The sequence below is a fragment of the Entelurus aequoreus genome, linkage group LG20 (genome assembly GCF_033978785.1).
Source record: "Entelurus aequoreus isolate RoL-2023_Sb linkage group LG20, RoL_Eaeq_v1.1, whole genome shotgun sequence".
NCBI classification, from domain to species: domain Eukaryota; kingdom Metazoa; phylum Chordata; class Actinopteri; order Syngnathiformes; family Syngnathidae; genus Entelurus; species Entelurus aequoreus.
Window position 1 is genome coordinate 49,526,243 of NC_084750.1, and position 27,109 is coordinate 49,553,351.

The 27,109-nt window shown below is 39.2% G+C and overlaps 1 protein-coding gene across 4 annotated transcripts in view; it reads left to right on the top strand.

The window, feature by feature from the left end:
- Positions 1-26,121, top strand: part of LOC133636332 (zinc finger protein 25-like) — a 341,291-nt gene extending 315,170 nt beyond the window's left edge. For all 4 annotated transcript variants that reach the window (XM_062030272.1, XM_062030275.1, XM_062030276.1 and 1 more), the window contains one exon: positions 24,292-26,121. In XM_062030272.1, coding sequence (XP_061886256.1) covers positions 24,292-25,427 — 1,136 coding nt within the window. In that variant the 3' untranslated portion in view covers positions 25,428-26,121. The remainder of the gene's footprint in view (positions 1-24,291) is intronic.
- Positions 26,122-27,109: the final 988 nt, after the last annotated feature.

The following is a 27,109-nucleotide window of genomic DNA, read 5'->3' on the forward strand; positions in this document are numbered from 1 at the left end:
CATACTTGTTCACCATCTACCCGCTTGAAGCCAAACCACCGCCAGACGATGGACCCCCTGCTGTTTGTCTTGGGAATTAATTATTTGGGGACGGCGTGGCGAAGTTGGGAGAGTGGCCGTGCCAGCAATCTGAGGGTTACTGGTTCAATCCCCACCTTCTACCATCCTAGTCACGTCTGTTGTGTCCTTGAGCAAGACACTTCACCCTTGCTCCTGATGGGTCCTGGTTAGCGCCTTGCATGGCAGCTCCCGCCATCAGTGTGTGAATGTGTGTGTGAATGGGTAAATGTGGAAATACTGTCAAAGCGCTTTGAGTTCCTTAAAAAGTTAGAAAAGCGCCATACACGTACAACCCATTTACCATTTTATTCCTTCATTTGTTACCAGATTAGCACCTTCTTTCTCTCGTATTACTACTAGCACCACAGCTAACGCTACCATGCCGCTACCTGTCTGCTCCGTGAGAGCGTATGACGTTGCACACGTGACAGTATGTGACGTATGTAAGAAGGTGCGCTTGTTTTATGTCTCTGTGAGAAGGAGAGACAAGAAAGAGTGAGAAGAGCCTGTAGTGTAATGCCTGCAGCTAAAAGCAACTGTGTGAGAACGTATACTCCAATATCACCATAAAGTCATTTTCTATATCGCACAGAGACAAACCCACGATATATCCAGTATATTCCATGTATCACCCAGCCCTAATTCTAACTCATAAATGTAAATAAAAGTCCACTTGCAATGGAGCCAATGGGAGGTCCTCTATAATTTATATTTTAGCTGTTTGCAAATTCACTATGTGGTGGAATTTCAGTATTTTTGATTCAATAAATAAAGTGTTTGTATGTTGTCTATATCCAACATGATGTATTATTATAACTGATCTTTTTTGTAACAGTTAATGAATGAAGTGTACTTTTGTACTTATTTCCCATATTTCTACACAATAAGTCAGATATGTAACACTAGTGAGCAGTAGAGAATATGAAGTCATTTTTGGTCTAGAACATGTTTTGCTTTATTCATTATTGACATGTTTCTTGCTACTTTATGTTGTATATTTTTTACATGACATTTCCAGTTCAATTCATCATCAATTATTATACCTAGACATGTGGTTTCATTTACTCTTTCAATTTCTATTTCATCTATTTGTATTTGTGTCTGACTTTCTCTTCTACGTTACCAAATAGCATTATTTTACTTTTACTGAGATTCAAAGATTGTCAAAGCATCTTTTTAATGTGTTCATTTCTTCTGTTATTATTTGTATTATCTTCTGTGTGTTCTCTCCTGAACAAAACACTGTTGTATCATCTGCAAATAATACTAACTTTAAATCTTTTGTAACTTTACAAATGTCATCTATATAGAGATTGAATAATTTGGGTCCTAGTATTGATCCCTGAGGTACACCACAGGATATATTTAGTGTTGTAGAAGTGTGTGGGCCTAGCTTCACGTATTGTTTCCTGTTGGTTAAATAACTTCTTATCCAGTTTAAGACCAACCCTCTGATGCCAGATCCTTCTAGTTTTTGGATGAAAATATTGTGATTAATTGTGTCAAATGCTTTAGTTAGATCCAACAACACTGCTGCTGCGCATTTTTTACTATCTATTGCATTGCTCATTTCTTCTGTCATTTCAATTAAAGCCATCAAAGTTGAAACATTAGCTGTGTATCCATATTGGTTCTCTTCTAGTATTCTATGTTTGTTTGTGAAACTCTCTAATCTGTTATTGGACACTTTTTCAATGATTTTAGAAAACTGTGTAAGTAAAGAAACAGGTCTATAATTTGTAAATTCGTGTTTGTCTCCAGTCCTATAAATTGGTGAAACTTTAGCTATTTTCATTGTGTTTGGGTATTTAAAATGATAGGTTACTAATATACATGAATGGTCCTGAGATCTCTTCTAGAACCTTTTTTATGGTTTCCATATCAATTCCATTACAATCAGTTGACGTCTTAGATTACAGGATTATAACTATTTCCTTCTGTGTCACATTACTGAGGAACATGGAGTTGGGATTTGGCTCTATGGTATCATTATAGTCCTCAATTGAAACTGGGTCTGGAACCCTTTCTTCCAATTTTGGTCCAAGTTTTACAAAGTAATTATTGAAGCTTTCAACTACTTATTTTATGTTGTCATTATTTGTGTTTCCGTCTAAGAAGTATTGGGGGTAATCCCCCCAAATATACGCTTTGGCTTCAGCCTATTCCTTTTTTCGTCATTCTTTTTCTTTTCTTTTTGTGTTTAAATGTGTATGATTGTTAAATATGTATCATCTGTACTGTTAATCTGCTCACACAGAATGGTTGATGGTTGATTAAATGATGGAAATAAACTTATTTCATTAAAATAAACATATGGGACGCAGGTTGTCTTACGTCAGCACCAGAAGTGGTAAAATCAGCTGCTCACCTGGCAGGTTTTTTGGGGATGAATAGGGAAGTCCTTCTTTAGCTGCCGTCTTGTTTTATCATATATTGCTGCCTTTGCACCTGTCAATGTTCACTTTTGTATGCACATTAAATCAACAACAAATCTTGACTTTGGAGCAATGTTCACAGACTCTAGTATTTGGCTCTCTATTAGATGTGACAGTGCCTACCTCTTTAGGACCACCCTTTCTAGATATATAAAGATGTGTATTTACAACATTAATATATATATATACATACTATGCAAATATAAAAAAGGTAAGCTTTTAGTTCATTTTAATAAGTTTGGTTTTAAATGTTTTGTTTGTAATTGTTTTTTAATCTTCATTATTTACTTCAAGTTATTACAGTATGTCTCTACATACATATTTATTTTATACATTTTGGCCAAAGGAGGCACATATGTTGGCCAGTGGGGGAAAAATAGGGAAGTCCTTCTTTAGTCCTTCTTTAGCTGCCGTCTTTTTTTATCATATATCACTGCCTTTGCACCGGTCAATGTTAATTTTTTATGCACATTAAATTCAACAAAAAATCCTGACTTTGGAGCAATATTCACGGACTCTAGTGTTTGGCTCGCTATTAGATGCAATGTTATTGGGACCATGATTTATGTCATCACTTGTTCACACCTCCTCATATGGAAGATACTTTTCCTTCTTCGTGTCTCAAGAAGGGTATACATACAAGAAGAAATACATGAATGCATACAGTGGAGTGCGGGGAGCCCTAGAGGTAGTTGTAAGGTGTCCCCAGCTAAATGACAGATAGTTAACAGCAATGGACCCTCACTGGGTCCATTTGTACACTCTCAGTTACATTCGTTCTTTCTTTCTTTAGTTGATTTGGAACATGAACACACTTACAGCATAATACATCACACACTTTCATATCATTTCACTTTACATCATGTCCGAAAAGGAGTAGGAAGAAGCAGAGCTTATTTAATCCTACCCCTTTCCCACTTCAAAGCGTTTACAAATATATACATTCATTTACTGACCTTTTTATAGTAAAATGACATCCGTGAATGAGTAATACAACAGTTTTGTAATATATAATTAAGTCAGTCATTATTAACATACTGACATTAAGAATATCTTCATTTCAATAAGGTTGAAAGTATTTCTCATAATTCTTCTCCTTTGTACTTTGTAAGCACTATTCTTTTGAACAACCTCTTAAAGTGGATCATATCAGTACAATGTTTAACTTCTTTACTTCATCCATTCCATCATTTAATTCCACATACTGATATACTAAATGTTTTAAAGGCCTACTGAAAGCCACTACTAGCGACCACGCAGTCTGATAGTTTATATATCAATGAGGAAATCTTAACATTGCAACACATGCCAATACGGCCGGGTTAACTAATAAAGGGCAATTTTAAATTTCCCGCTGAACTTCCGTTTGAAAACCCGTTTGGATGATGACTTATGCGCGTGACGTAGCCAGTGAAACAGAAGTATCGGTACCCCATTGAATCCAATACAAAATAGCTCTCTTTTCATCTCATAATTCCACAGTATTCTGGACATCTGTGTTGGTGAATCTTTTGCAATTTGTTTATTGCACAATGGAGACTGCAAAGAAGAAAGTTGTAGGTGGGATCGGTGTATTAGCGGCGGACTACAGCAACACAACCAGGAAGACAGAGATGGATAGCAGACGCGTTAGCCGCCGAACTCACCTTAACTTCCTCCGTCTCGCCGACCGCATCTGTGATCGGGTGACGTCCTTCGTCGCAACGTCGATCGCTGGAACGCAGGTGAGCACGGGTGTTGATGAGCAGATGAGGGCTGGCTGGCGTAGGTGGATAGCTAATGTTTTTAGCATAGCTCTGTGAGGTACGGTTGCTAAGTTAGCTTCAATGGCGTCGTTAGCAACAACATTGTTAACCTTCGCCAGGCTGGAAAGCATTAACCGTGTATTTACATGTCCATGGTTTAATAGTAATGTTGATCTTCTGTCTATCATTCCAGTCAGTCAGTCAATCAATCAATCAATGTTTATTTATACAGCCCTAAATCACAAAAGTCTCAAAGGGCTGCACAAGCCACAACGACATCCTCGGCACAGAGCCCACACAAGGGACGTCGATGTGAATGACTATGAGAAACCTTGGAGAGGACCGCATATGTGGGTAACCCCCCCTCTAAGTACAGTCCCTAGGGGATCCACATAACAGTGAGAGTCCAGTCCATAGTGGGGCCAGCAGGAGACCATCCCGAGCGGAGACAGGTCAGTAGCGCAGAGACGTCCCCAACCGATGCACAGGCGAGCGGTCCACCCCGGGTCCCAACTCTGGACAGCCAGCACCTCATCCATGGTCACCGGAACCGGAATAACCCGGCGAGGGGGCAAAGGAGAAAAGAAAATGGCAGATCAACTGGTCTAAAAAGGGGGGGTCTATTTAAAGGCTAGAGCAGGGGTCACCAACCTTTTTGAAACCAAGGGCTACTTCTTGGGTACTGATTAATGCGAAGGGCTACCAGTTAGATACACACTTAAATAAATTGCCAGAAGTAGCCAATTTGCTCAATTTACCTTTAACTCTGTTATTATTAATAATTAATGATATTTATCTTTGTGGTGATCATCTTAATGATTTCTCACAATAAATATACATAGAAACAGATAAATATCAATATGCAACACTTTATTTTTATATTTTCTCTAAGTGCACATTTTTCAAATTGAACATTTTCAAATGATCACTTTTAAGACAGTCTTGTGAAATCACAATATCCCATTTTAACTAGCTAGCCACTAACATTTTTTAACAAATCATGAATTAATTTGCACCATGTTTGTACAAATAATAACTCATGTAAAATACAAAAGTAAACTCTCAATTTTTTAAATCATGTCACACTTTGAACTGGACACCAAATCTGTTATCTGTTTCTTTGTCAGTTAGTGGGAAGCCTGGCATTGCATGCTGTTAACTAGTGTGTTGTACTCTGGTGTGTAACTTGACACTGCAACTCTGAGTGAGTCTTGCAGATGTGCATCAGTGAGGCGTGTTCTGTGTTTGTTCTTGATGAAGTTCATGTCAGAAAAGGCTGATTCACAAAGATAAGATTTGTCCTCATTGTTTGCGGAACCTTCTTAATCTTTTGGACATATTTTCACAGCAACCTGGCCTTAAGCTTGATTATGATAAATGTAAAATGTTAAGGATCGGAAATCTAAAGGGAACGTCCTTTCGAAAGGAATGCAAAGTGCCTGTTTTGTGGACAGATGGACCAGTTAACATACTTGGTGTTGTTGTCCCAGAAAATCTGGAAGATCTAGGCTCAGTAAATTATGATAATCGACTAAGAAAGCTGGACAAAATTATGCAATTATGGAAAGGGAATTCCCTAACCTTGTATGGTAAAATGTCTATTGCCAACTCGTTAATTATTCCTCAATTTATTTATTTGTTTTTGTCATTACCAGCTCCATCACAAAACTTTTTTAAGATTTATGAGCGGAGGGTCTTCGATTTTGTCTGGAACGGCAAACCAGAAAATATTAAAAGAAAGGTTTTGTACAAAGAGTATGAATATGGGGGCCTGAAACTTCTCAACCTTGAAGCTATGTGTCTGTCTTTAAAAGCATCAATTGTTCCAAAGATGTATTTAAACATTGAGTGGTACACAAGTGTCCTGTTGGACAAAAAACATGTACTGTATCAAAAGAAATTGTATCCTTTTTTACAAGTGATCCCCTCCCAGAGAGTCTGCTGGGAAACATGGCGGGGTTCATAAAGGAAACAATCCACTCATAGTGGTGTTTTCAATTTTATGTGCCAGAAAAAAGAGACGATATTTTGCAGCAGTTAATATGGATGAACTCTAATATTGTAATAGATGGAAAGCTTTTCTTTTGGAAAAATATGTTTGAAAGAGGAATCATTTTTGTCAATATTATCAATGAGAATGGTAAAATTATGAAGTATGATTAATTTAGAACTATGTATGGTGATGCTTGCTCAAGCTTTTCATTTTATCAACTAATTGGAGTAATTGGGAAAAGATGGAAACAAATAATTAATTATGGAACTACTAAATTATTAGTTTGTAAACCTCTAATAAGAAATTCTAGTTGGCAAAAAGGAACTAAAATAAATAGAAAAATATATAATTTGTATTTAATAAAGAAATCTTTGAAGGCTGCCCCATACAACACATATGGAAAATGGGAGGACTTTTTTGACTGCCCGTTGCCATGGGATGCCATATTCAAACTAATCTATAAAACCAGTATCGATGTGCAAAATCGTTATTTTCAAATTAAAATTATTTATAACTTCTTACCCACAGGGAAAATGTTAAAATTATGGAATATGACAGAGTCAGATGATTGCCGATTTTGTTGTCAGGAGCCTGAATCCACCCTGCATTTGTTTTGGTATTGTCATATTGTGTCTTTGTTTTGGGTGGAAGTTGAAAAAATGTGTTTAAGGATTGGTTTGTTTATGAAGCTTAATGTGGTTTCTGTTATTTTAGGAGAGTTCATTGACAATCATGATTTAGTCAATTTAATTATAGTACTCGGTAAAATGTTTATTTTTAAGGCCAAAAACAGGTATTCACTTAGTATTACTTTCTTTAAGACATTTATTCAGTATTTTCTAACTTTAGAAAGTTACATGGTTGAAAACGATAATGATGCCAAAAAACATTGAAAAAAAGATAAGTCCTCAAAGGCTTATTTTGAAAGTAGAATTATGTTTATAGATTATATGATATCTGTTGTTGTGTTCCCTAATTTGAGTGACCTGGACATAATCTGGACTGTACATAAATGCTTATTTTGAAAATGTAATTTTGTTTATAAATTATATGCAATCTGTTGTGTTCCCTAATTTTTTTCTGTGTACATGAATGAAGGTGTGTGTTGCTGAGTCCGACTTGGACATTATTTGGACTGGGTCTGGTTTAAAAAAAACATTTAAACAAATCTAATATCATTGACAACCTGGTCTGGTGAAGATAAGGCCCTTTTTTTTAAAAATAAAATAAAATAAGATAAATAAATAAAAAACATTTTCTTGGATAAAAAAGAAAGTAAAACAATATAAAAATAATTACATAAAAAATAGTAATTAATGAAAATGTTAGTGGACCAGCAGCCTATACAATCATGTGTGCTTCAGGGACTGTGTCCCTTGCAGATGTGTTGTCTATGTTGTGGGAACCAGAATATTGGTAGCAGAAAGAAATAACCCCTTTTGTGTGAGTGGGTGTGGATGAGTGTGCATGGGGGAGGTTGTTTGGGTTGATGCACTGATTGAAAGTGTATCTTGTGTTTTTTCTATGTAGATTTAATTTAAAAAAAAAAAAAAAAAAAAAATTTTTTTTTAATTTTTTTTTTTAGAACATGCCCGCGGGCGACTCATCTGGTCCTTACGGGCGACCAGGTGCCCGCGGGCACCGCGTTGGTGACCCCTGGGCTAGAGTATACAAATGAGTTTTAAGATGGGACTTAAATGCTTCTACTGAGGTAGCATCTCTAACTTTTACCGGGAGGGCATTCCAGAGTACTGGAGCCCGAACAGAAAACGCTCTATAGCCCGCAGACTTTTTTTGGGCTCTGGGAATCACTAATAAGCCGGAGTTCTTTGAACGCAGATTTCTTGCCGGGACATATGGTACAATACAATCGTCAAGATAGGCAGGAGCTTGACCGTATAGTATTTTATACGTAAGTAGTAAAACCTTAAAGTCGCATCTTAAGTGCACAGGAAGCCAGTGCAGGTGAGCCAGTATAGGTATATATATATGTATATATGTATATAAAGGTATATACAGTATAGGCGTAATATGATCAAACTTTCTTGTTCTTGTCAAGAGTCTAGCAGCCGCATTTTGTACCAACTGTAATCTTTTAATGCTAGACATAGGGAGACCCTAAAATATTACGTTGCAGTAATCGAGACGAGACGTAACGAACGCATGAATAATGATCTCAGCGTCGCTAGTGGACAAAATGGAACGAATTTTAGCGATATTACGGAGATGAAAGAAGGCCGTTTTAGTAACACTCTTAATGTGTGACTCAAACGAGAGAGTTGTTTTAGTAACACTCTTAATGTGTGACTCAAACGAGAGAGTTGTTTTAGTAACACTCTTAATGTGTGACTCAAACGAGAGAGTTGGGTCGAAAATAATACCCAGATTCTTTACCGAGTCGGCTTGTGTAATTGTTTGGTTGTCAAATGTTAAGGTGGTATTATTAAATAGATGTCGGTGTTGAGCAGGACCGATAATCAGCATTTCCGTTTTCTTAGCGTTGAGTTGCAAAAAGTTAGCGGACATCCATTGTTTAATTTCATTAAGACACGCCTCCAGCTGACTACAATCCGGCGTGTTGGTCAGCTTTAGGGGCATGTAGAGTTGGGTGTCATCAGCATAACAGTGAAAGCTAACACGTATGATGCCACCTAGCGGCAGCATGTAAATACTAAAGAGTGCAGGGCCAAGAACCGAAACCCTGGGGGACTCCGCACGTTACCTTAACATAGTCCGAGGTCACATTGTTATGGGAGACACTGCATCCTGTCAGTAAGATAAGAGTTAAACCAAGACAAGGCTAAGTCTGACATACCAATACGTGTTTTGATACGCTCTAATAAAATATTATGATCAACAGTGTCGAAAGCGGCGCTAAGATCAAGAAGCAGCAACATAGATGACGCATCAGAATCCATCATTAGCAATAGATCATTAGTCATTTTTGCGAGGGCTGTCTCCGTAGAGTGATTTGCCCTGAAACCGGATTGAAAAGGTTCACAGAGATTGTTAGACGCTAAGTGTTCATTTAGCTGCTGTGCAACAATTTTTTCGAGGATTTTCGAGATAAACGGAAGGTGGGACACTGGCCGGTAGTTTACCATGAGGTCAGGATCGAGGTTAGGTCTTTTGAATAGAGGATGAATAACCGCTTTTTTGAATGCTAGGGGAACAGTGCCAGAGGAAAGTGATATTTTTATAATATTTAGCACTGATGGACCTAATAATACAAAAAGCTCCTTGATAAGTTTCCCAGGAAATGGGTCAAGTAAACATGTTTGTTTTGTCCCATTTACACATCTTAACAATTCCTCTAATGTTATTTCATCAAAGAGAGAGAAACTATTTTGTAGGGCGGTATTCGTCGTATATACAGTCGTATCTGTGTTAATAGAACCCAGCTGTAGCTGGGATGCATTGTCTTTAATCTCCTTTCTAATGACTTCAATTGTTTTATTAAAGAAATTCATAAAGTCATCTGCCGAGTGGGTGGAGCAGGGTTTATTTATTTTGTTTCTATATGCAGTTAAGCACGATGCTATCACGTTAGCTCCGTAGCTAAAGTGTTTCGTCGATGTATTGTCGTGGGGATAAAAGTCAATGTGAATGTCCATTTCGCGTTCTCGACTCTCATTTTCAAGAGGATATAGTATCCGAGGTGGTTTGAAATACAAATCCGTGATCCACAATAGAAAAAGGAGAGAGTGTGGAATCCAATGAGCCAGCTTGTACCTAAGTTACGGTCAGAGCGAAAAAACATATGTCTTGCACTGCATTCTAGTCCTTCTCTCTGACGTTCCTCATCCACGAATCTTTCATCCTCGCTCAAATTAATGGGGTAATCGTCGCTTTCTCGGTCCGAATCGCTCAAGCTGCATTGTAAACAATAGGAAAATGTGAGGAGCTGTTCGATTGACTACGTCACGCTACTTCCGGTAGGGGCAAGGCTTTTTTTTTTTATCAGATACCAAAAGTTGTGATCTTTATCTTCGTTTTTCTCTACTAAATCCTTTTAGCAAAAATATGGCAATATCGCGAAATGATCAAGTATGACACATAGAATGGATCTGCTATCCCCGTTTAAATTTAAAAAAATCATTTCAGTAGGCCTTTAAGTGTTGTACGTGCATACAAATGTTTTAAATTAGATTTTCCTCTAAGGTTATATTTCTCCTCTTTAGTTGAGAAGAATTGTTGTACAATCTTTGGTAGCAGGTTATAGTTTGCAATTTTACCAAATCATCAAACTTTAATATTTTTGAGTCAATAAATAAAGTGTTTGTATGTTCTCTATATCCAACATTATGTATCAGTCTAATTGATCTTTTTTGTAACACGGTTAGTGAATGTAGCGCACATTTGTAGTTATTTCCCATATTTCTGCACAATAACTCAGATATGTAACACTAGTGAGCAGTAGAGAATATGGAGTCATTTTTGGCCCAGGACGTATTTTGCTTTATTAATTTTTGAAATGTTTTTTGCCACCTTATGTTGTATGTTTTGTATATGAGATTTCCAGTTCATTTTATCATCTATTAATACTCCCAACAATCTTGTTTCTTTTACCCTTTTAATGTCTACTCCGTCTTTTGTATTTGTGTATGATGCTCTTTTCTACTGTTACCAAATAGCATTATTTTACTTTTACTGAGATTCAAAGATTTTGTTTTTGTCAAACCATCTTTTTAATTTGTTCATTTCTTCTGTTATTATTTGTATTATCTTCTGTGTGTTTTCTCCTGAACAAAACACAGTTGTGTCGTCTGCAAATAAAACTAGCTTTAAGTCCTTTGTAACTTTACAAATGTGGTTTATATAAAGATTAAACAATCTTGGTCCCAGTATTGATCCCTGGGGTACACCACAAGATATATCTAGCCGTGTTGACATATTTTCACCCATCTTCACATATTGCTTCCTGTTGGTTAAATAGCTTCTTAACCAGTTCTAGGGATGATGTTTGATAAGAAATTATCGAGTTCGAGCCCATTATTGAATCCTATTATCGAACCGATTCCTTATCGATTCTCTTATCGAATCCAGATAGGCTGTTGTATATGGAAAACAATAAAATATTTGGGTTTAACAAAAGCTCACTTTTATTTTATAAGAAAAAAATACAATAAATAAATACATATTGACTGTTACCCCCCTAAAAAAATAAAAATAAAAAATATTAAATGTTACCCCCCTAAAAAAATAAAATAAATAAATATTGACTGTTGTTACCCAAAGTATATTAAGTGGGATTTTTCAGAAAAAACAAATATATACAGTAACACAAAAACAACCTGTCTCTGTGATCACTATAGGTGTATAAATAATAATATAATGTTAAATAAAATCAGTCCCTTGAGCACAAAACTGAAAATAATACAGCTCTCCAAAAAGTGCACTTCTGCTGCTATTGGAACATACTAACTACACACACTATGACACTAAGAACACCACAGTCATCAATCAACAATTCTTCTTCCAAAAAATTAGCATGTCTGCTTTTTCAGGATCAAGTCTAAACCGCTCTTCGCTAATCGTGTCGCCAACGGTGGAAAAAACACGTTCACTTGGCGTGGAACTAGTTTGGACACACAGATAGGTTTGACGACATCCTCCTCCAGTCTGTATCCAAACCTTCTGGGGTCCATCAGTGTGGCCTCCTTCAGGAATAACTGCACGTCTTTGTCCTGGAGGGAAAATGAGGGACACAGCATAGAATTAGGGGGGAAATTAGCTGAATGTGAAGACGAGGGTGTCTCTTATTAAGTATTTAGCATTAGTATGTGGAATTAAATGATGGAATGGATGAATTAAAGAAGTTAAACATTGTACTGATGTGATCCACTTTAAGATGTTGTTCAAATGAATAGTGCTTACAAAGTACAAAGAAGAATTATGAGAAATACTTTCAACCTTATTGAAAATAGGATATTCTTCATCTCAGTATATTAATAATGACTGAATTAATTAATTACATATTACAAAACTGTTGTATGTACTAATTCACAGATGTTATTTTATTATAAAAAGGTCAGTAAATGATGTATATATTTGTAAACGCTCTGAAGTGGGAAAGGGGTAGGATTAAATAAGCTTTACTTCTTCCTACTCCTTTTCGGACATGATGTTTTTTTTTTTGATTGATTGAAACTTTTATTAGTAGTGTTCGGTAGCCTGTAAAGGACTGTATATTTACTTCAGGGGGATGCTCTAATTTTCACTATTTACCAAATAAAGATAGTCTAAGAGAGAGTGAGAGGACACCACTTATATAGTTAACCAATTTACTCTATACCATATAACATACAATAATCAGACAATAATGAACACATTGATTACACTCATACACTCACACGCTACCTCCCCAATGAAACCTCCCGCACTAAACCAATTACACAACACACACACACAGTCCAACCTGGGCCCCTCGGCTGGGCCAGAAGATAGTCTGTTGTGGTCCTGCTGGATCGTTGGTGCACGTAGGGGTGGGGGGGTGAGTTGCAACTGCTGGATACCAAGGGGGCATTGGAGAGTGTGGACACCTCCCGTTGTAGAGTAGAGAAGGGGGGGGGGGGGCTCGGCCGTGCTTCCTCTTAGCTCCCTCACGAGTCTAGTCTGGAGCGAGAGGAGAACCAGCCTTGTCCTGGGTCACCTCTCTGTCGACTAGCCCGTGAGCGCGAGCCACTATCACTCGTACCCCTCGCTGTCCACTTCCCTCGCAGCAAGGTAGCCACGTTAGCACACAACTAAACTCTACAATCGTTCCCCAAACAATAAATAGTCACAGGGGAGAGTGTCTCTTCTATAAACTTAGTCCAAACGTGACGTTCGTGAAGTCACTGGGCAGCACGCAAACACAGGTGCGAGCTGCGGTGAGCTAACTAGCGGTTAGCATGCGCTTCACCTCCTACTGGCAACGTGAAGCGCCCAAAACGTCCTTAAACTTAAACTAGTGCACTGGCACTTAACTGTCACTTATAAAAAACTTAAATAAGAAGCTTAGAGTAGTTACTTATCCGATCTGCAACTGTGGTGAACTCTATCTTCCGGGTAGTATTACCGACGCTCCGCCGCTTGTCAATGCTGGAGCTCCTTTTAAACACTTTTTTTACCTGCCGGCGGAAACGGAAGTGCCCGTAATCATGGCAGCCGTAACCGTAGCAACGGTTAAACAACTCTAAAGAAAATACATTTCACCTTCCCAAACAACACATATGAAATGGAAATAAATAATAATAATTAATCCCTCTAACAGAAATGATCTATATATATAACTAAAACGGACAATTTACAGAAATATGCAAACCTTCAGAACAGCCGCCCCCTGATTTATGTGAAGGATATCAGTTATACTAATGAAGGTTTGATATATAAGCAGATCAGGGGGGTTTAGGGGGAGTCGGGTCAGAGTACGAGGGAGTCGGGTCAGAGTACGAGGGAGTCGGGTCAGAGTACGGGGGAGTCGGGTCAGAGTACGGGGGAGTCGGGTCAGAGTACGGGGGAGTCGGGTCAGAGTATGGGGGGAGCTTTATAAAGCGAGGCACTGGTCGATGGTAGGTTCTCTGGCCAGTGTCCACTATTGCTGAGAGAACTCTACCATCCTTCCCCTTAGTGACGGTCTTCACTCTGCCCAGGAGCCAATGCTCTCTGGGTAGCGCTGGATCCACAATCATGACTGGCCGCCCCATGAGGAGAGAGTTGGGCGTGATGGGATGGAGGTCAGCCAGGTCGCTACTTGCATATTCCAATGGTTTGGAATTCCGGATTGCTTCCGCTTCGGCTAACACATTGGCGAGGACTTCAGCTTCGGGGACCTGTGTTCCAGGGGTGAAGTTTAGAGTGGGAGGGGTGCTAGGTGGGTTGTACTGGAAGTCAACTTGAAGAGGGGTTAGTTGCTTCTTAAGCTCCTCTGTCATGTCCACATTGTCCTCAATCACATCTGCTTTGATTACCTCAAGGACTGCTTCTGTCTCACTGGCAGCCTTATTGGGCTGGTTTGAGGGTTCGTCCATTTTGCACTCGGCCCAGAGGAAGTGCGTTTGGGTCTGTCTGGGATTAGCACTCTGCAGGTTGATAGGACCTTGGAGAGTCCAACCAAGTGGGGTGTCCAGGGCGACGGGGCAGCCACATGGGCCTGGGAGAATGCGCCTTGGGAGGGTCAGCCTTGCTTGATCGGACCCGAGTAGGATGGTCGGTACCACTTCCTCTTCTTGATCAAGCCTCAACTCTGCCAGATGGGGGTACTTTGCCTTGAGCTCCTTCATTGGGTAGCCATAAGTCGAAAGGCTCATGTCAGCCGCGGTGAACACATCGCGCAGGGGGTGCACTTCTCCTGGTCGCCCCTTTGCCATGATCTCCAGGGACACTATCTCACCCGCGACTTGGGTGGGCTTAGGTCGGATGGTGAGGATCTTCATTTGATGAGGATGACCTTTGAGCCCAAGGGCGGTGGCTGCCTCCTTCATCAGGATGGTGCACTCTGCACCGTCATCAATAATGGCATAGGTGGACATCTCCCTCCCATCATGGCGTAGGATGACCGGCACCACCTTGAGTAACACTCGGGGGTTGTTACCACGGACTGGGCCTACGTAGTAGGTACGACCCTCCTGGATCTCACTTGATGGGTCCCGGGTGTACTCTCCGGTCTCCGGCTTGTCGCTTCTGGTATTTAGGTTGTGGAGGACCGTGAGGTGTATCCTGCCGCATTCCTTACTACGACAAGGCCTCTTCAGGGTGCATTGCTTGGCCATGTGCTCACGGGCGCACCTCCAACACCGCTTGTTGTCCTTGATCCACTGTTTCCTCTCTTCTGTGTTATTCTTCCCAAACTCTGGACAGTGTTCAAGCCAGTGGGGGCCCGTGCAACACGGGCAAGGTGGTTGAAGCTTCTTGTCACCCTGCTTAGGGCCGCCCCACTCACCGTGGGGGGTGTCCCTCTCCTCCTTAGTGTCAGCCCCTGGGATCGTCGTCATCACCCGGACTGACCCTTCCTTCCTCTTGGTTGCTCGATTGGTCCATTCGTGTCCACCGTACTTCAGCTCAGCTTTTGTTGGGAGACGGATGTGCTTTACCTCACTTCTCAGAAAGTCAGATAGATCCTCTAAGCTGGCTGCTGGCTGGTCGGGGTGGAGCTGGTCGTGGCGCCGCCGAAACCTTTCCTCTCGATGTCTGGGCAGCTTCCTTATGAAGCGCTCCACGGTGGAGCCTGTGTTTAGTTCCCTGGCTCCAGTCGGTCCCTGCAGCTTCAGCATCGTGACCAGAGAGCGGATGCGGAGGGCGTAGTCATCCAGGGCTACGTCGGTTCGGATCTCAGGTAACTCCCCGAGGGCTTCAACTTCGTCGAGGATGTGGTCCCATGGACAACCCCAGCGGTGATCTAGTTCTTTCATGCTGTCGGTGTAGGGGGTGAGGGACTTGGCGTGGGAGAAGCAAAGTCTCTTAGCTATTGGTAGCTTGCAATGGAGTTGGAATGTGAGCCACTTTTGCTGCTCACTGTGGTACGCCTGCGGTTCTCCTAGCAGGTACTCCAGGCTCAGCCGCATCTCCCTGTAATTCTCCCTACTGTCTTGAGTGAAGAATGGAACGATGGAGCCAGGCGGGTGAAGAGGAAGCGGGTCATATGCTGGAGTAACTTCTCAGAGAGTAGACTCTCCATGCTTGATCGTCCTGAGTGGCTGCTACGGTGACTACCTGTACGGCTGCTATGGACGCTGCTACGCCGGCCAGAAGATAGGCGAGACTTTACCTTGGGGGTTTGCCTTGAGGATCGGAGTTCTTGAAAAACTCACCCGGATGGAAGGTTTGCGGGTCGGTCCTGTCTAGTGGGGTGGCGGCATCAGGGGGAATTATTTCCTCACCGTTCTGTAAGTCGCCACCTCCTGGTGGATCCTCTTTGCCTTGGCTGACGATTTCTGTCGGCGGGGGAATGACTGCTGTCAGCGGCGGGCCCGCCTTTTCCTGTCTCTCTTCATCCCTTGGTATTGAGGAGAAGGGGTGAATACTGGGTTGCATAGTCAAACCTAATGCTGGTGTTGCAATATTGTCCTCCGCCACTTGGGGTGCTTTACTTTCTAAACTACTAGGGCTGTCAGTCTCATCTAGGGTAGTCAAGTGATAGTCCTGTAGTCTAGTGGGTAACCTACGCTCTCTAGCAGGGCGTGTTGGTGGTTCTGGTTTTGGGGAGGGGCTTAGGGCGCTCTCACTCTTTTTGGACATCCTAACTGATTAGACTATCCAGCTTGAAGGACCAAAATGGCACTTAACTGTCACTTATAACAAACTTAAATAAGAAGCTTAGAGTAGTTACTTATCCGATCTGCAACTGTGGTGAACTCTATCTTCCGGGTAGTATTACCGACGCTCCGCCGCCTGTCAATGCTGGAGCTCCTTTTAAACACTTTTTTTTACCTGCCGGCGCAAACGGAAGTGCCCGTAACCATGGCAACCGTAACCGTAGCAACGGTTAAACAACTCTAAAGAAAATACATTTCACCTTCCCAAACAACACATATGAAATGGAAATAAATAATAATAATTCATCCCTCTAACAGAAATGATCTATATATATAACTAAAACGGACAATTTACAGAAATATGCAAACCTTCAGAACAAGTAGATTGCACAGTACAGTACATATTCCGTACAATTGACCACTAAATGTTAACACCCCAATAAGTTTTTCAACTTGTTTAAGTCGGGGTCCACGTAAATCAATTCATGGTACAAAAAATGTAAAGTGAAATTATATGAAACTGTGATGTGTTATGCTGTAAGTGTGTTCATGCACGAAATAAACTAAAGAAAGAAAGAAAGCACTACTTTAGAGTTTAGAGTTTGAGTTTATTTTGAACATGCATGCATACAACATGATACATCACAATTTCCAGTTTCTCTTTTCAACATGTTTGAAAAGGAGTAGGAAGAAGCAGAGCTTATTTAATCCTACCCCTTTTCTTTTCATAACAGTTGCTGAAACTTTTTTATTCACTTCCTGTTCTCAATTTATTCACAATAAACTCCATAGGTAATCACAATAAAAATAAATAAATAAATAATAGTAAGAATTGAATAATAATAATTGGTGAAGAAAGTCATATTTCATATGATGAGATAAGTAAGATTACTTTAAGAATGAATGAATGGATGGATGAAATAAATTGAGAATGTTTGTCATGGTTCTTCTTCTTTGTACTTTGTAAACACTTTAAGTTTGAAGAGTTTCTTGAAGTGGATCATATTAGTACATTGTTTGATTGCTTTGCTTCATCCATTCCATCATTTAATTCCACATATTGATATACTGAAGGTCTTAAGTGTTGTACGTGCGTACAAATGTTTTAAATTACATTTTTCTCTAAGATTATATTTCTCCTCTTTTGTTGAGAAGAATTGTTGTATATTCTTGGGTAGCAGGTTATAGTTTGATTTGTGCATAATTTTAGTTGTTTGCAAATTCACTATGTGGTGGAATTTCAGTATCTTTGATTCAATAAATAAAGGATTTGTATGTTCTCTATATCCAACATGATGTATTATTATAACTGATCTTTTTTGTAACACCGTTAATGAATGAAGTGTACTTTTGTAATTATTTCCCCATATTTCTACACAGTAGCTCAGATATGGTAACACTAGTGAGCAGTAGAGAATATGAAGTGATTTTTTGTCTAGAACATGTTTTGCTTTATTCATTATTGACGTGTTTCTTGCAACTTTATGTTGTATATTTTTTACATGAGATTTCCAGTTCAATTTATCATCAATCATTATACCTAGACATGTGGTTTCATTTACTCTTTCAATTTCTATTCCGTCTATTTGTATTTGTGTCTGACTTTCTCTTCCACTGTTACCAAATAGCATTATTTTAGTTTTACTGAGATTCAAAGATAGTCTGTTTTTGTCAAACCATCTTTTTAATTTGTTAATTTCTTCTGTTATTATTTGTATTATCTCCTGTGTGTTCTCTCCTGAACAAAACGCTGTTGTATCATCCGCAAATAATACTAACTTTAAATCTTTTGTAACTTTACAAATGTCATTTATATAGAGATTGAATAATTTAGTTCCTAATATTGATCCCTGAGGTACACCACAGGATATATTTAGCGTTGTAGACATGTGTTCGCCTAGCTTCACGTATTGTTTCCTGTTCGTTAGATAACTTCTTATCCAGTTTAAGACCAACCCTCTGATGCCAGATCCTTCTAGTTTTTTTATTAAAATATTGTGATTAATTGTGTCAAATGCTTTAGTTAGATCCAACAACACTGCTGCTGCACATTTTTTACTGTCTATTGCATTGCTCATTTCTTCTGTAATTTCAATTAAAGCCATTGAAGTTGAGACATTAGCTCTGTATCCATATTGGTTCTCTTCGAGTATTCTATTTTTATTTATGAAACTCTCTAATCTGTTATTAAACCATTTTTCAATGATTTTAGAAAATTGTGGAAGTAAAGAAACAGGTCTATAATTTGTAAATTGATGTTTATCTCCAGTCTTATAAATTGGTGCAACTTTAGCTATATTCATTTGGTTTGGAAATGTACCTGTTTGAAATGATGGGTTACTAATATACATTAATGGTCCTGAGATCTCTTCTATAACCTTTTTTATCGTTTCCATATCAATTCCGTTACAATCAGTTGAAGTCTTAGATTTACATTTTTTTGCAATTGTAACTATTTCCTCCTGTGTCACATTACTGAGGAACATGGAATTGGGATTTCGCTCTATGGTATCATTATAGTCCTCAATTGGAACTGGGTCTGGAATCCTTTCTTCCAATTTTGGTCCAATATTTACAAAATAATTATTGAAGCTTTCAACTACTTCCTTTATGTTGTCATTTTTTTTATTTCCGTCTAAAAAGTATTGAGGGTAGTCCCTCTTTGTGCCATTTTTAATAATGCTATTGAGGATGCCCCATGTTGCTCTCATATTATTTTTGTTCCTGTCCAATAATTCACTGTAATATTATTTTCTACATGATCGTAGTATGTCTGTTAACTTGTTTTTATACTTTTTGTACTTAATTTCTGCCTCTATAGTTCTTTGTGCTATAAATTCTCTATATAGTGTATTCTTCTTCTTACAAGCATTTTGTAATCCTTTTGTCATCCATGGTTGATTATTCTTTCTCTGCTTATTACTGAGTTGTATCCATGGACAATGTTTGTCATAAAGTATTATGAACTTGTTTAAGAAATGTTCATATGCTTCATCAACCTCTTTTTCCTTGTACACATTGTCCCAATCTTGCTTTTGTAGCTCAATTTTGAAAGCAGTCATCCTCTTCTCTGTCCACAGTCTTCGAAATGTCCTTTTGTCTTCCATGTTCTTCTTGTAGTTTCCATCATATATTGTAAAAACTGGCAGATGATCACTAACGTCGGTTATAAGTAGACCACTTGTAGTGTTATTGTCAAACTCATTGGTAAAAATATGATCAATAAGCATGGCACAGTGTGCTGTGATTCTGCTTGGCTTTGTGATTTTTGGATATAAACTGATGCTGTACATTGTATCAATGAAGTCATCAATAGACTTTTGCTTGTTGGGGTTCAATAAGTCAATATTAAAGTCACCACATAAGAACATTATTCTTTGATCATTGTCCATGTAAGTAGCTTTGATCCATTCTTCAAATGTTTCTATACTTGACTTAGGTGATCTATATATACAACTGATGAAAATGTTTTTGCTTTTTTCCTGACATATTTCAATGGTTATACATTGTAAGATATTATCTATAGCAAATGACATGTTTTTTACCACTTTGTAGTTCAGGTTCTTCATCACGTACACAGCTACTCCTCCTCCATTTTTGTTGCTTCTGTTGATGTAGTTTAGTTCATATCCCTCCAGATCAAAATCTATTCCTTTTTTTATCATCAATCCATGTTTCTGTGACAGCAATCACTTTGAAGGGTTTGTTGATGTGTTCCAAAAAGTTCTTAATGTTGTTGTAGTTTGCATACAAGCTTCTGCTATTGAAATGAATAATTGACAATTTGTTATCGCATGTAATGTTGCTATTATATTGATCATCTGTATAATAAAAACAATTATTACTGATGTGGGAGAAAAAATTTGTATCTGGATCTATATCATTTTCCAAATCCTGGTTTTTGTAATCTTTGTTGCAGACATTTTTTAGTTCCATATTTTCTTGTTCAACAATCTTTGATGTTGTTTCAATAATCTCAATAAGTGTAGGTGGATGCAATCCTGAATGTAGGTCCTCTTGTTTAGTCGTCCCTTGGAACATAGTAGTGTCCATGCTGAATTTGGGTGTTTGTTTTCTGTCAGAGTCCATTATCATCGTTGTTTTGGTAGCTGTGTAAACTTTAAAAATTGTCCAGGTCCTTGATGTCATGGACAACAAGTACTCTTGCTTCTGGACCTCCATTCAGCTTGATGTAGATTTTACAGTTGGCGCTCCAAGTTCCCTGGATTTATCCCTGCTTTCTCAAGTCGCGTGCTTTATTGGCGATTCCAGCATTACGTTTTGTGAGATGCTCATTCATGTACACATTTGTTCCCTTCAGCTTCTTTCCCTGTCTCAGCAGTGCCATTTTAGATTTTCTGTTTATGAGTTTCACGAGCACGACTGGAGTGGCGTTGTTGTTTCTTCCGTTCAGTGGGATGCATGTTTCCATGCTATTAATGTCAATTTCAATTTCCTTTGATTGCAGAAAGTTGACCACTTGCTGTTCTGCTGAGACCATATCCATTTCATCTGGTTCACCTTCATTATTCACAGCTTTCACATAGGATCTTGGTTTAATTCGGTGCCCTGTCACGATGATATCATTCATTCGTTTGTCCTGATCCATTTCATCTATGATATTCCTCAACATGTTGTTGTGTTCTTGAAGGGTCTTCATTCGTTTGCCCATTTCAGTGGCTTCACTATTTCTTCTGTTGTTCTGAGATTGCAGATTTTCTATATTTTCCTGCAGACTTTTCACATCTTGTTTGTGTTCTGTTGTTACTTTTCTCAGATATTCTTTCAATTCTTTCATTTCTTCTTTCATTTCTTTCATTTCTATTTTCATTTCTTTAATTTCTTCTTTTATTTCTTTCATTTCTTTCATTTCTTTTTTCATTTCTTTCATTTCTTCTTTCATTTCTTTCATTTCTTTTTTCATTTCTTCTTTCATTTCTTCTTTCATTTCTTCAAGTTTTTGTAGTATCACTTCTTCATTCCCATCATGTCCTGTGTCCAAACTCAAATCGTGTTCCCAGTTGTTTCTGTAACAGCTGACCCCGAAGGTTTCGGGATTTCAATCTTTCCTTTACCTTTTCGCATCGCGGCAGTCACTGACGTCACTGCCTCTTGCTTGAGTCTTAACGGCAGTTGCTTCTTTAGCGACTTGCGGCACTTTAACTTGTTTTTTCCAACAATTTCGTATCTTGCGCCGTTCAGAGATCAATTTGAGGTGTCAGCCTGTCAACTTATATCCCTCTGCGACGTCGGGGTCACTTTAAAACAGCTGTAAACTCGCCGTAGCTTTTGGTTGCTAGGCAACCGCTTTGAACTGCGGCAAGGCGCCTTTGGCTTGAGGCTAACGGCTCTCCCAACTCGCCTTCTTTCAGCGTATCAGTGCCTCTCAACTGACCAAAATCAGATTGAAGATGCCAGGGTACTCTCCTGTGGCTGTGATCGCAAATCAGTGGTCAAAATCTTCAGATTTAACAAAAAACTCCGGTAGCACGAGCGGACCCTTTCTTTTTTGCGTCCTTTCTCATTGACAGGAAGTGACGTATTAGACAGACCTGCAAACTCTGGAGTGGTGTAGGCTACAAGATACCATTAACGTTATCAGACACATACAAAAAGGCTAACGTTAACGTTACCGTTAGCCACTGGCTATGCTTAGGTAACCTTAGTCTAGCTAACATTACTGCAGTCCTGGTTGACATAAGAGGTAACCTTATTTTAGCCTAAAGGCTACAAGTGAGCAAATATGGAAATTAACCGGCAACAGTTAGTGTTAGTTACTCACCACCACTGCAGGTTTGAAGCAGAGGAAGAGGGGTGTGCTTTGTTATCTCTGTCGCTGCTTCTCCACGTGTCGAAGACACGACACGGTTCTCAAACGTCCAGGTTATATGCAGCCTGAAAATGTCTCAACATGCTTGTTGTACTTCCCCCCTTACATGAGAGCGAAGCCTGGCAATAATTGCATATTGCCGTTTCCTCCTCGTATTTTTTTGTAAAATAGCCATGCCTTGAGGCGTTTTTTCCGGTCCATTATTTTTGCTGCTTGTGTGACATCACAGGAAATGACGTATCGCAGTCTAATGACTGAGCTACGTCATTTCCTGTGATGTCCCACAGGGCATTTCTTGTGAGACGGGATTCGTTCCCAGGGATTCGAATAAAGAACCAACTCTTTTTCTTTACTATAGTGGCCTCGATAACGGGAACCAGTTCTCAAAAAGGGATTCGAGTCCATGGAATCGGTTATTTTCCTATCGAACAGTTATTTTCTTATCGAACAACCGGGATAACCGGTTTCGAACATCATCCCTACCCAGTTCAAGACCAAACCTCTGATGCCATATCGTTCTAATTTTCGTATTAAAATATCATGATTAATTGTGTCAAATGCTTTTGTTAAGTCCATGAATACTGCGGCCACACATTCTTTACTGTCTATTGCATTGCTCATTTCCTCTGTTATTTGGATTAATGCTATTGATGTTGAGATATTTGCTGTGAATTCTGGTCTGTAGTTAGTAAACTGGTGTATGTCTCCATTCTTTTGCAATTTTCATTTTGTCAGGGAATTTGCCGGTTAGAAATGATACGTTGCTGATATATGTCAGAAGTTCTGTAATGTCTTCTATAATCTTTTTTATGGTTACCATATCTATTCCATGACAGTCGCTTGAGGTCTTGGATTTACAATGTTTTACAATTTGGATTATTTCTTCTTTTGTCACGTTCTTAAGAAACATGGAATTGGGATTTCTGTCTATGAGCTCACTCAAGTCCTCAACTGATCCATCAGGGGCGGCGTGGCGAAGTTGGTAGAGTGACCGTGCCAGCAATCGGAGGGTTGCTGGTTACTGGTGTTCAATCCCCACCTTCTACCATCCTAGTCACGTCCGTTGTGTCCTTGGGCAAGACACTTCACCCTTGCTCCTGATGGCTGCTGGTTAGCGCCTTGCATGGCAGCTCCCGCCATCAGTGTGTGAATGTGTGTGTGAATGTGGAAATACTGTCAAAGCGCTTTGAGTACCTTGAAGGTAGAAAAGCGCTCTACAAGTATAACCCATTTATCATTTATTTATCATTTATCTGCATTTGGAAATCTTTGTTTTTTTTCCCATATTAACAAAGTAATCATTAAAACGTTCAACTATTTGGTTCATATTGTCATTTTTTGTATTTCCATGTAGAAAGTACTGGGGGTAATCTTTCTTAGCAGCATTTTTAATGATGCTATTTAGGATGTTGCTCTCATGTTGTTTCTGTTCTTCTTTAATAATTGTCTGTAGTATTCCTTCTTACATGTTCCTAGTATACCAATTAGCTTGTTTTTATATTTATTATACTTATTTTCTGCCTCTATAGATGTCTGTGTTATTAATATTCCATATAATGTCTTTTTTTGTGACAAGCATTTTTCAGTCCTTTTGTCATCCATGGTTGGTTGTTTTTCTTTGGCTTCTTACTAACTTCTTTCCATGGACAACATAAACATTGATATTATACATGTGGGCCAATATATATATATATATATATATATATATATATATATATATATATATATATATATATATATATATATATATATATATATAAATGCTGTTAAATGTAGCTTTGATGTGGCAAGCTACTTTTGCAGTGTAGCTTGTAGTGTAGCGTGCTACAATTCTCTGAGGATAGCTTAGCTCCATTTAATTGAGAGTAACTTGTAGCTTAGCTTACTACATTGTCCAGGTAGCTTGCCCATCACTGTCTATTTGGCCTAGCTCACATGTCAATAGTTTGAATACTGCAAACTTCAATACAGTAACACCTCATTTGTTCTGCAGACGTCCAGCGGGTGTCAGCGGGGAGTCATGAAGAGGAGTGGCACACCAGTGTGGGACAGAAGGAGCTACAGGCCCCCTCCCACATTAAAGAGGAGCAGCTTCATGATGAAGATGAAGCTCAGTCCTTACAGCTTCATCACAGTCAAAGTGAGGAGAACAGAGGGGCGGAGCTTGTAAGTCAACACATCACAGAAGCTGATGGAGAGCATTGTGAAGATATGACGTCAGAACCAGACAGCATCTTTGCTCCACTGTCAGACATGGACCACATGATGTCACACTCTTCTGATCACAGTGACCACATCCAAAAACCTTTGGAGAGTCAAAATGACTCTAAAGGTGATACGAGACATCACACTAACAACAAACACTTTGACTGCTCTCAATGTGGGAAATCATTTAGACGGAAGAGTAATGTTACAGTACACATGAGAATACATACTGGAGAGAAACCTTTTACTTGCTCTGTTTGTAAGAAGAGTTTCTCCCAAAAACATTACATTACCACACACATGAGAACACACACTGGAGAGAAACCTTTTACTTGCTCTGTTTGTAAGAAGAGTTTCTCCACAAAACATTACATTACCACACACATGAGAACACACACTGGAGAGAAAACATTTACTTGCTCTGTTTGTAAGGAGAGTTTCTCCAGAAAGCATCACATGACCACACACATGAGAACACACACTGGAGAGAAACCTTTTATTTGCTCAGCTTGTGCTAAAAGATTCAACACTAAGAGGGAAATGATATTGCACATGATAACACACACTGGTGAGAAACCTTTTACTTGCTCTGTTTGTAAGAAGAGTTTCTCCACAAAGCAACACATGACCAGACACATGAGAACACACACTGGAGAGAAACCTTTTAATTGCTCAGCTTGTGCTAAAAGATTCAACTCTAAGAGGGAAATGATATTGCACATGATAACACACACTGGTGAGAAACCTTTTACTTGCTCTGTTTGTAAGAAGAGTTTCTCCACAAAGCAACGCATGACCACACACATGAGAACACACACTGGAGAGAAAGCGTTTAGTTGCACTGTGTGTGATAAAAGGTTCAGGTTTAAGTATCAGTTGAGTAAACACAAGTGTGTAACAGTCATGGAAGCTGCAGGGATTTAAAAAGACTTAAACAGTGATTGTGCTAAATGTAGTTTAAAAACACAGCATGTTTAATAAGAATGTATATTTGATGTTGTATGTAGTGCTTCTCATCTTCTAGTCTTATATGTTGTCCTGTAATTACTTTTTAAGTTGTGTGCATGTATTGAATATTATATATGTAGCTACTATTTCATTCTATTTTCTCATTGTTAAAGAGAGGACATCTTATTATTATCATTTGTTTTTTCCCCACACATTTTTCCATTGCATTTTATTGATGTTATTATCCAATTAAAAGTATGAATGAATAAAATGGTTAACAAAATGTGGACTGTGGTAGATTAGCAGCATTGTTACATCATGGATGTTAACTACTGCAAAACATCAACAAAGAAGAAAAATGCTGAAGTTAGCAACACATCACTGAACTTTAGAGCCATCGTGAGTGGAGTTGCGTGTTTTTATTGCTGCTGTTCTGAAGGTTTTCATATTTGTGTAAATTGTCCTTTTAGTTCTATATATAGATAATTTCTGTTAAGGGATTAATTATTATTATTTATTTCCATTTCATGTGTTGTTTGGGAAGGTGTAATGTATTTTCGTTAAGTTGTTTAGCCGTTGCTACGGTTACGGTTGCCATGGTTACGGTCACTTCCGTTTCCGCCGGCAGCTAGGAAAAAGCGTTAAAAGAGCTCCAGCATTGACACGCAGCGGAGCGGAAGATCGAGTCCACCACAGTTGCAGATCGGATAAGTAACTACTCTAAGCTTCTTATTTAAGTTTGTTATAAGTGACAGTTAGCACACTAGTTTAAGTTGAAGGACATTTGGGCGCTTCACGTTGCTAGTGGAGGTGAAGCGCATTGCTAAGCGCTAGTTAGCTCGCAGCTGCACAGTGACTTCACCAACGCCAGGTTCAGCACTTTGGATTCAGTTTAGTTAAGAGACACTCTCCCCTGTGACTGTTTTACTGTTTGGAGAGCGAGTGTGGGAACATTGTAGAGTGTAGTTGTGTGCTAACGTGGCTACCTTGCTGCGAGGGACGTGGACAGCGCGAGGTACGAGTGTTAATTGCACGCTCTCACGGACGAGTCGACAGAGAGGTGAGCCAGGACGAGGCTGGTTCTCCTCTCGCTCCAGACTGGACTCGTCTGGAGCGAGTCCCCCTTCTCTACTCTACAACGGGAGGTGTCCCCCCTCTCCAACGCCCCCTTGGTATCCAGCAGTTGCAACTCACCCCCCCACCCCACCCCTACGTGCACCAACGATCCAGCAGGACCACAACAGACTATCTTCTGGCCCAGCCGAGGGGCCCAGGTTGGACTGTGTGTGTGTGTTGTGTAATTGGTTTAGTGCGGGAGGTTTCATTGGGGAGGTAGCGTGTGAGTGTATGAGTGTAATCAATGTGTTCATTATTGTCTGATTATTGTATGTTATATGGTATAGAGTAAATTGGTTAACTATATAAGTGGTGTCCTCTCACTCTCTCCTAGACTATCTTTATTTAGTAAATAGTGAAAATTAGAGCATCCCCCTACGGTAAATATACAGTCCTTTACAGGCCACCGAACAGCTGCATTTCTACTTATTTCACGTCACATCTTCACTTCTAAAGTCTTCTTCACATATATTGTTGTAGGCTTCTAACATTTATGTTTCTGATGTGTGTGTAGTCTGTGGAAAGGGTTGTTGTCCCTTGTG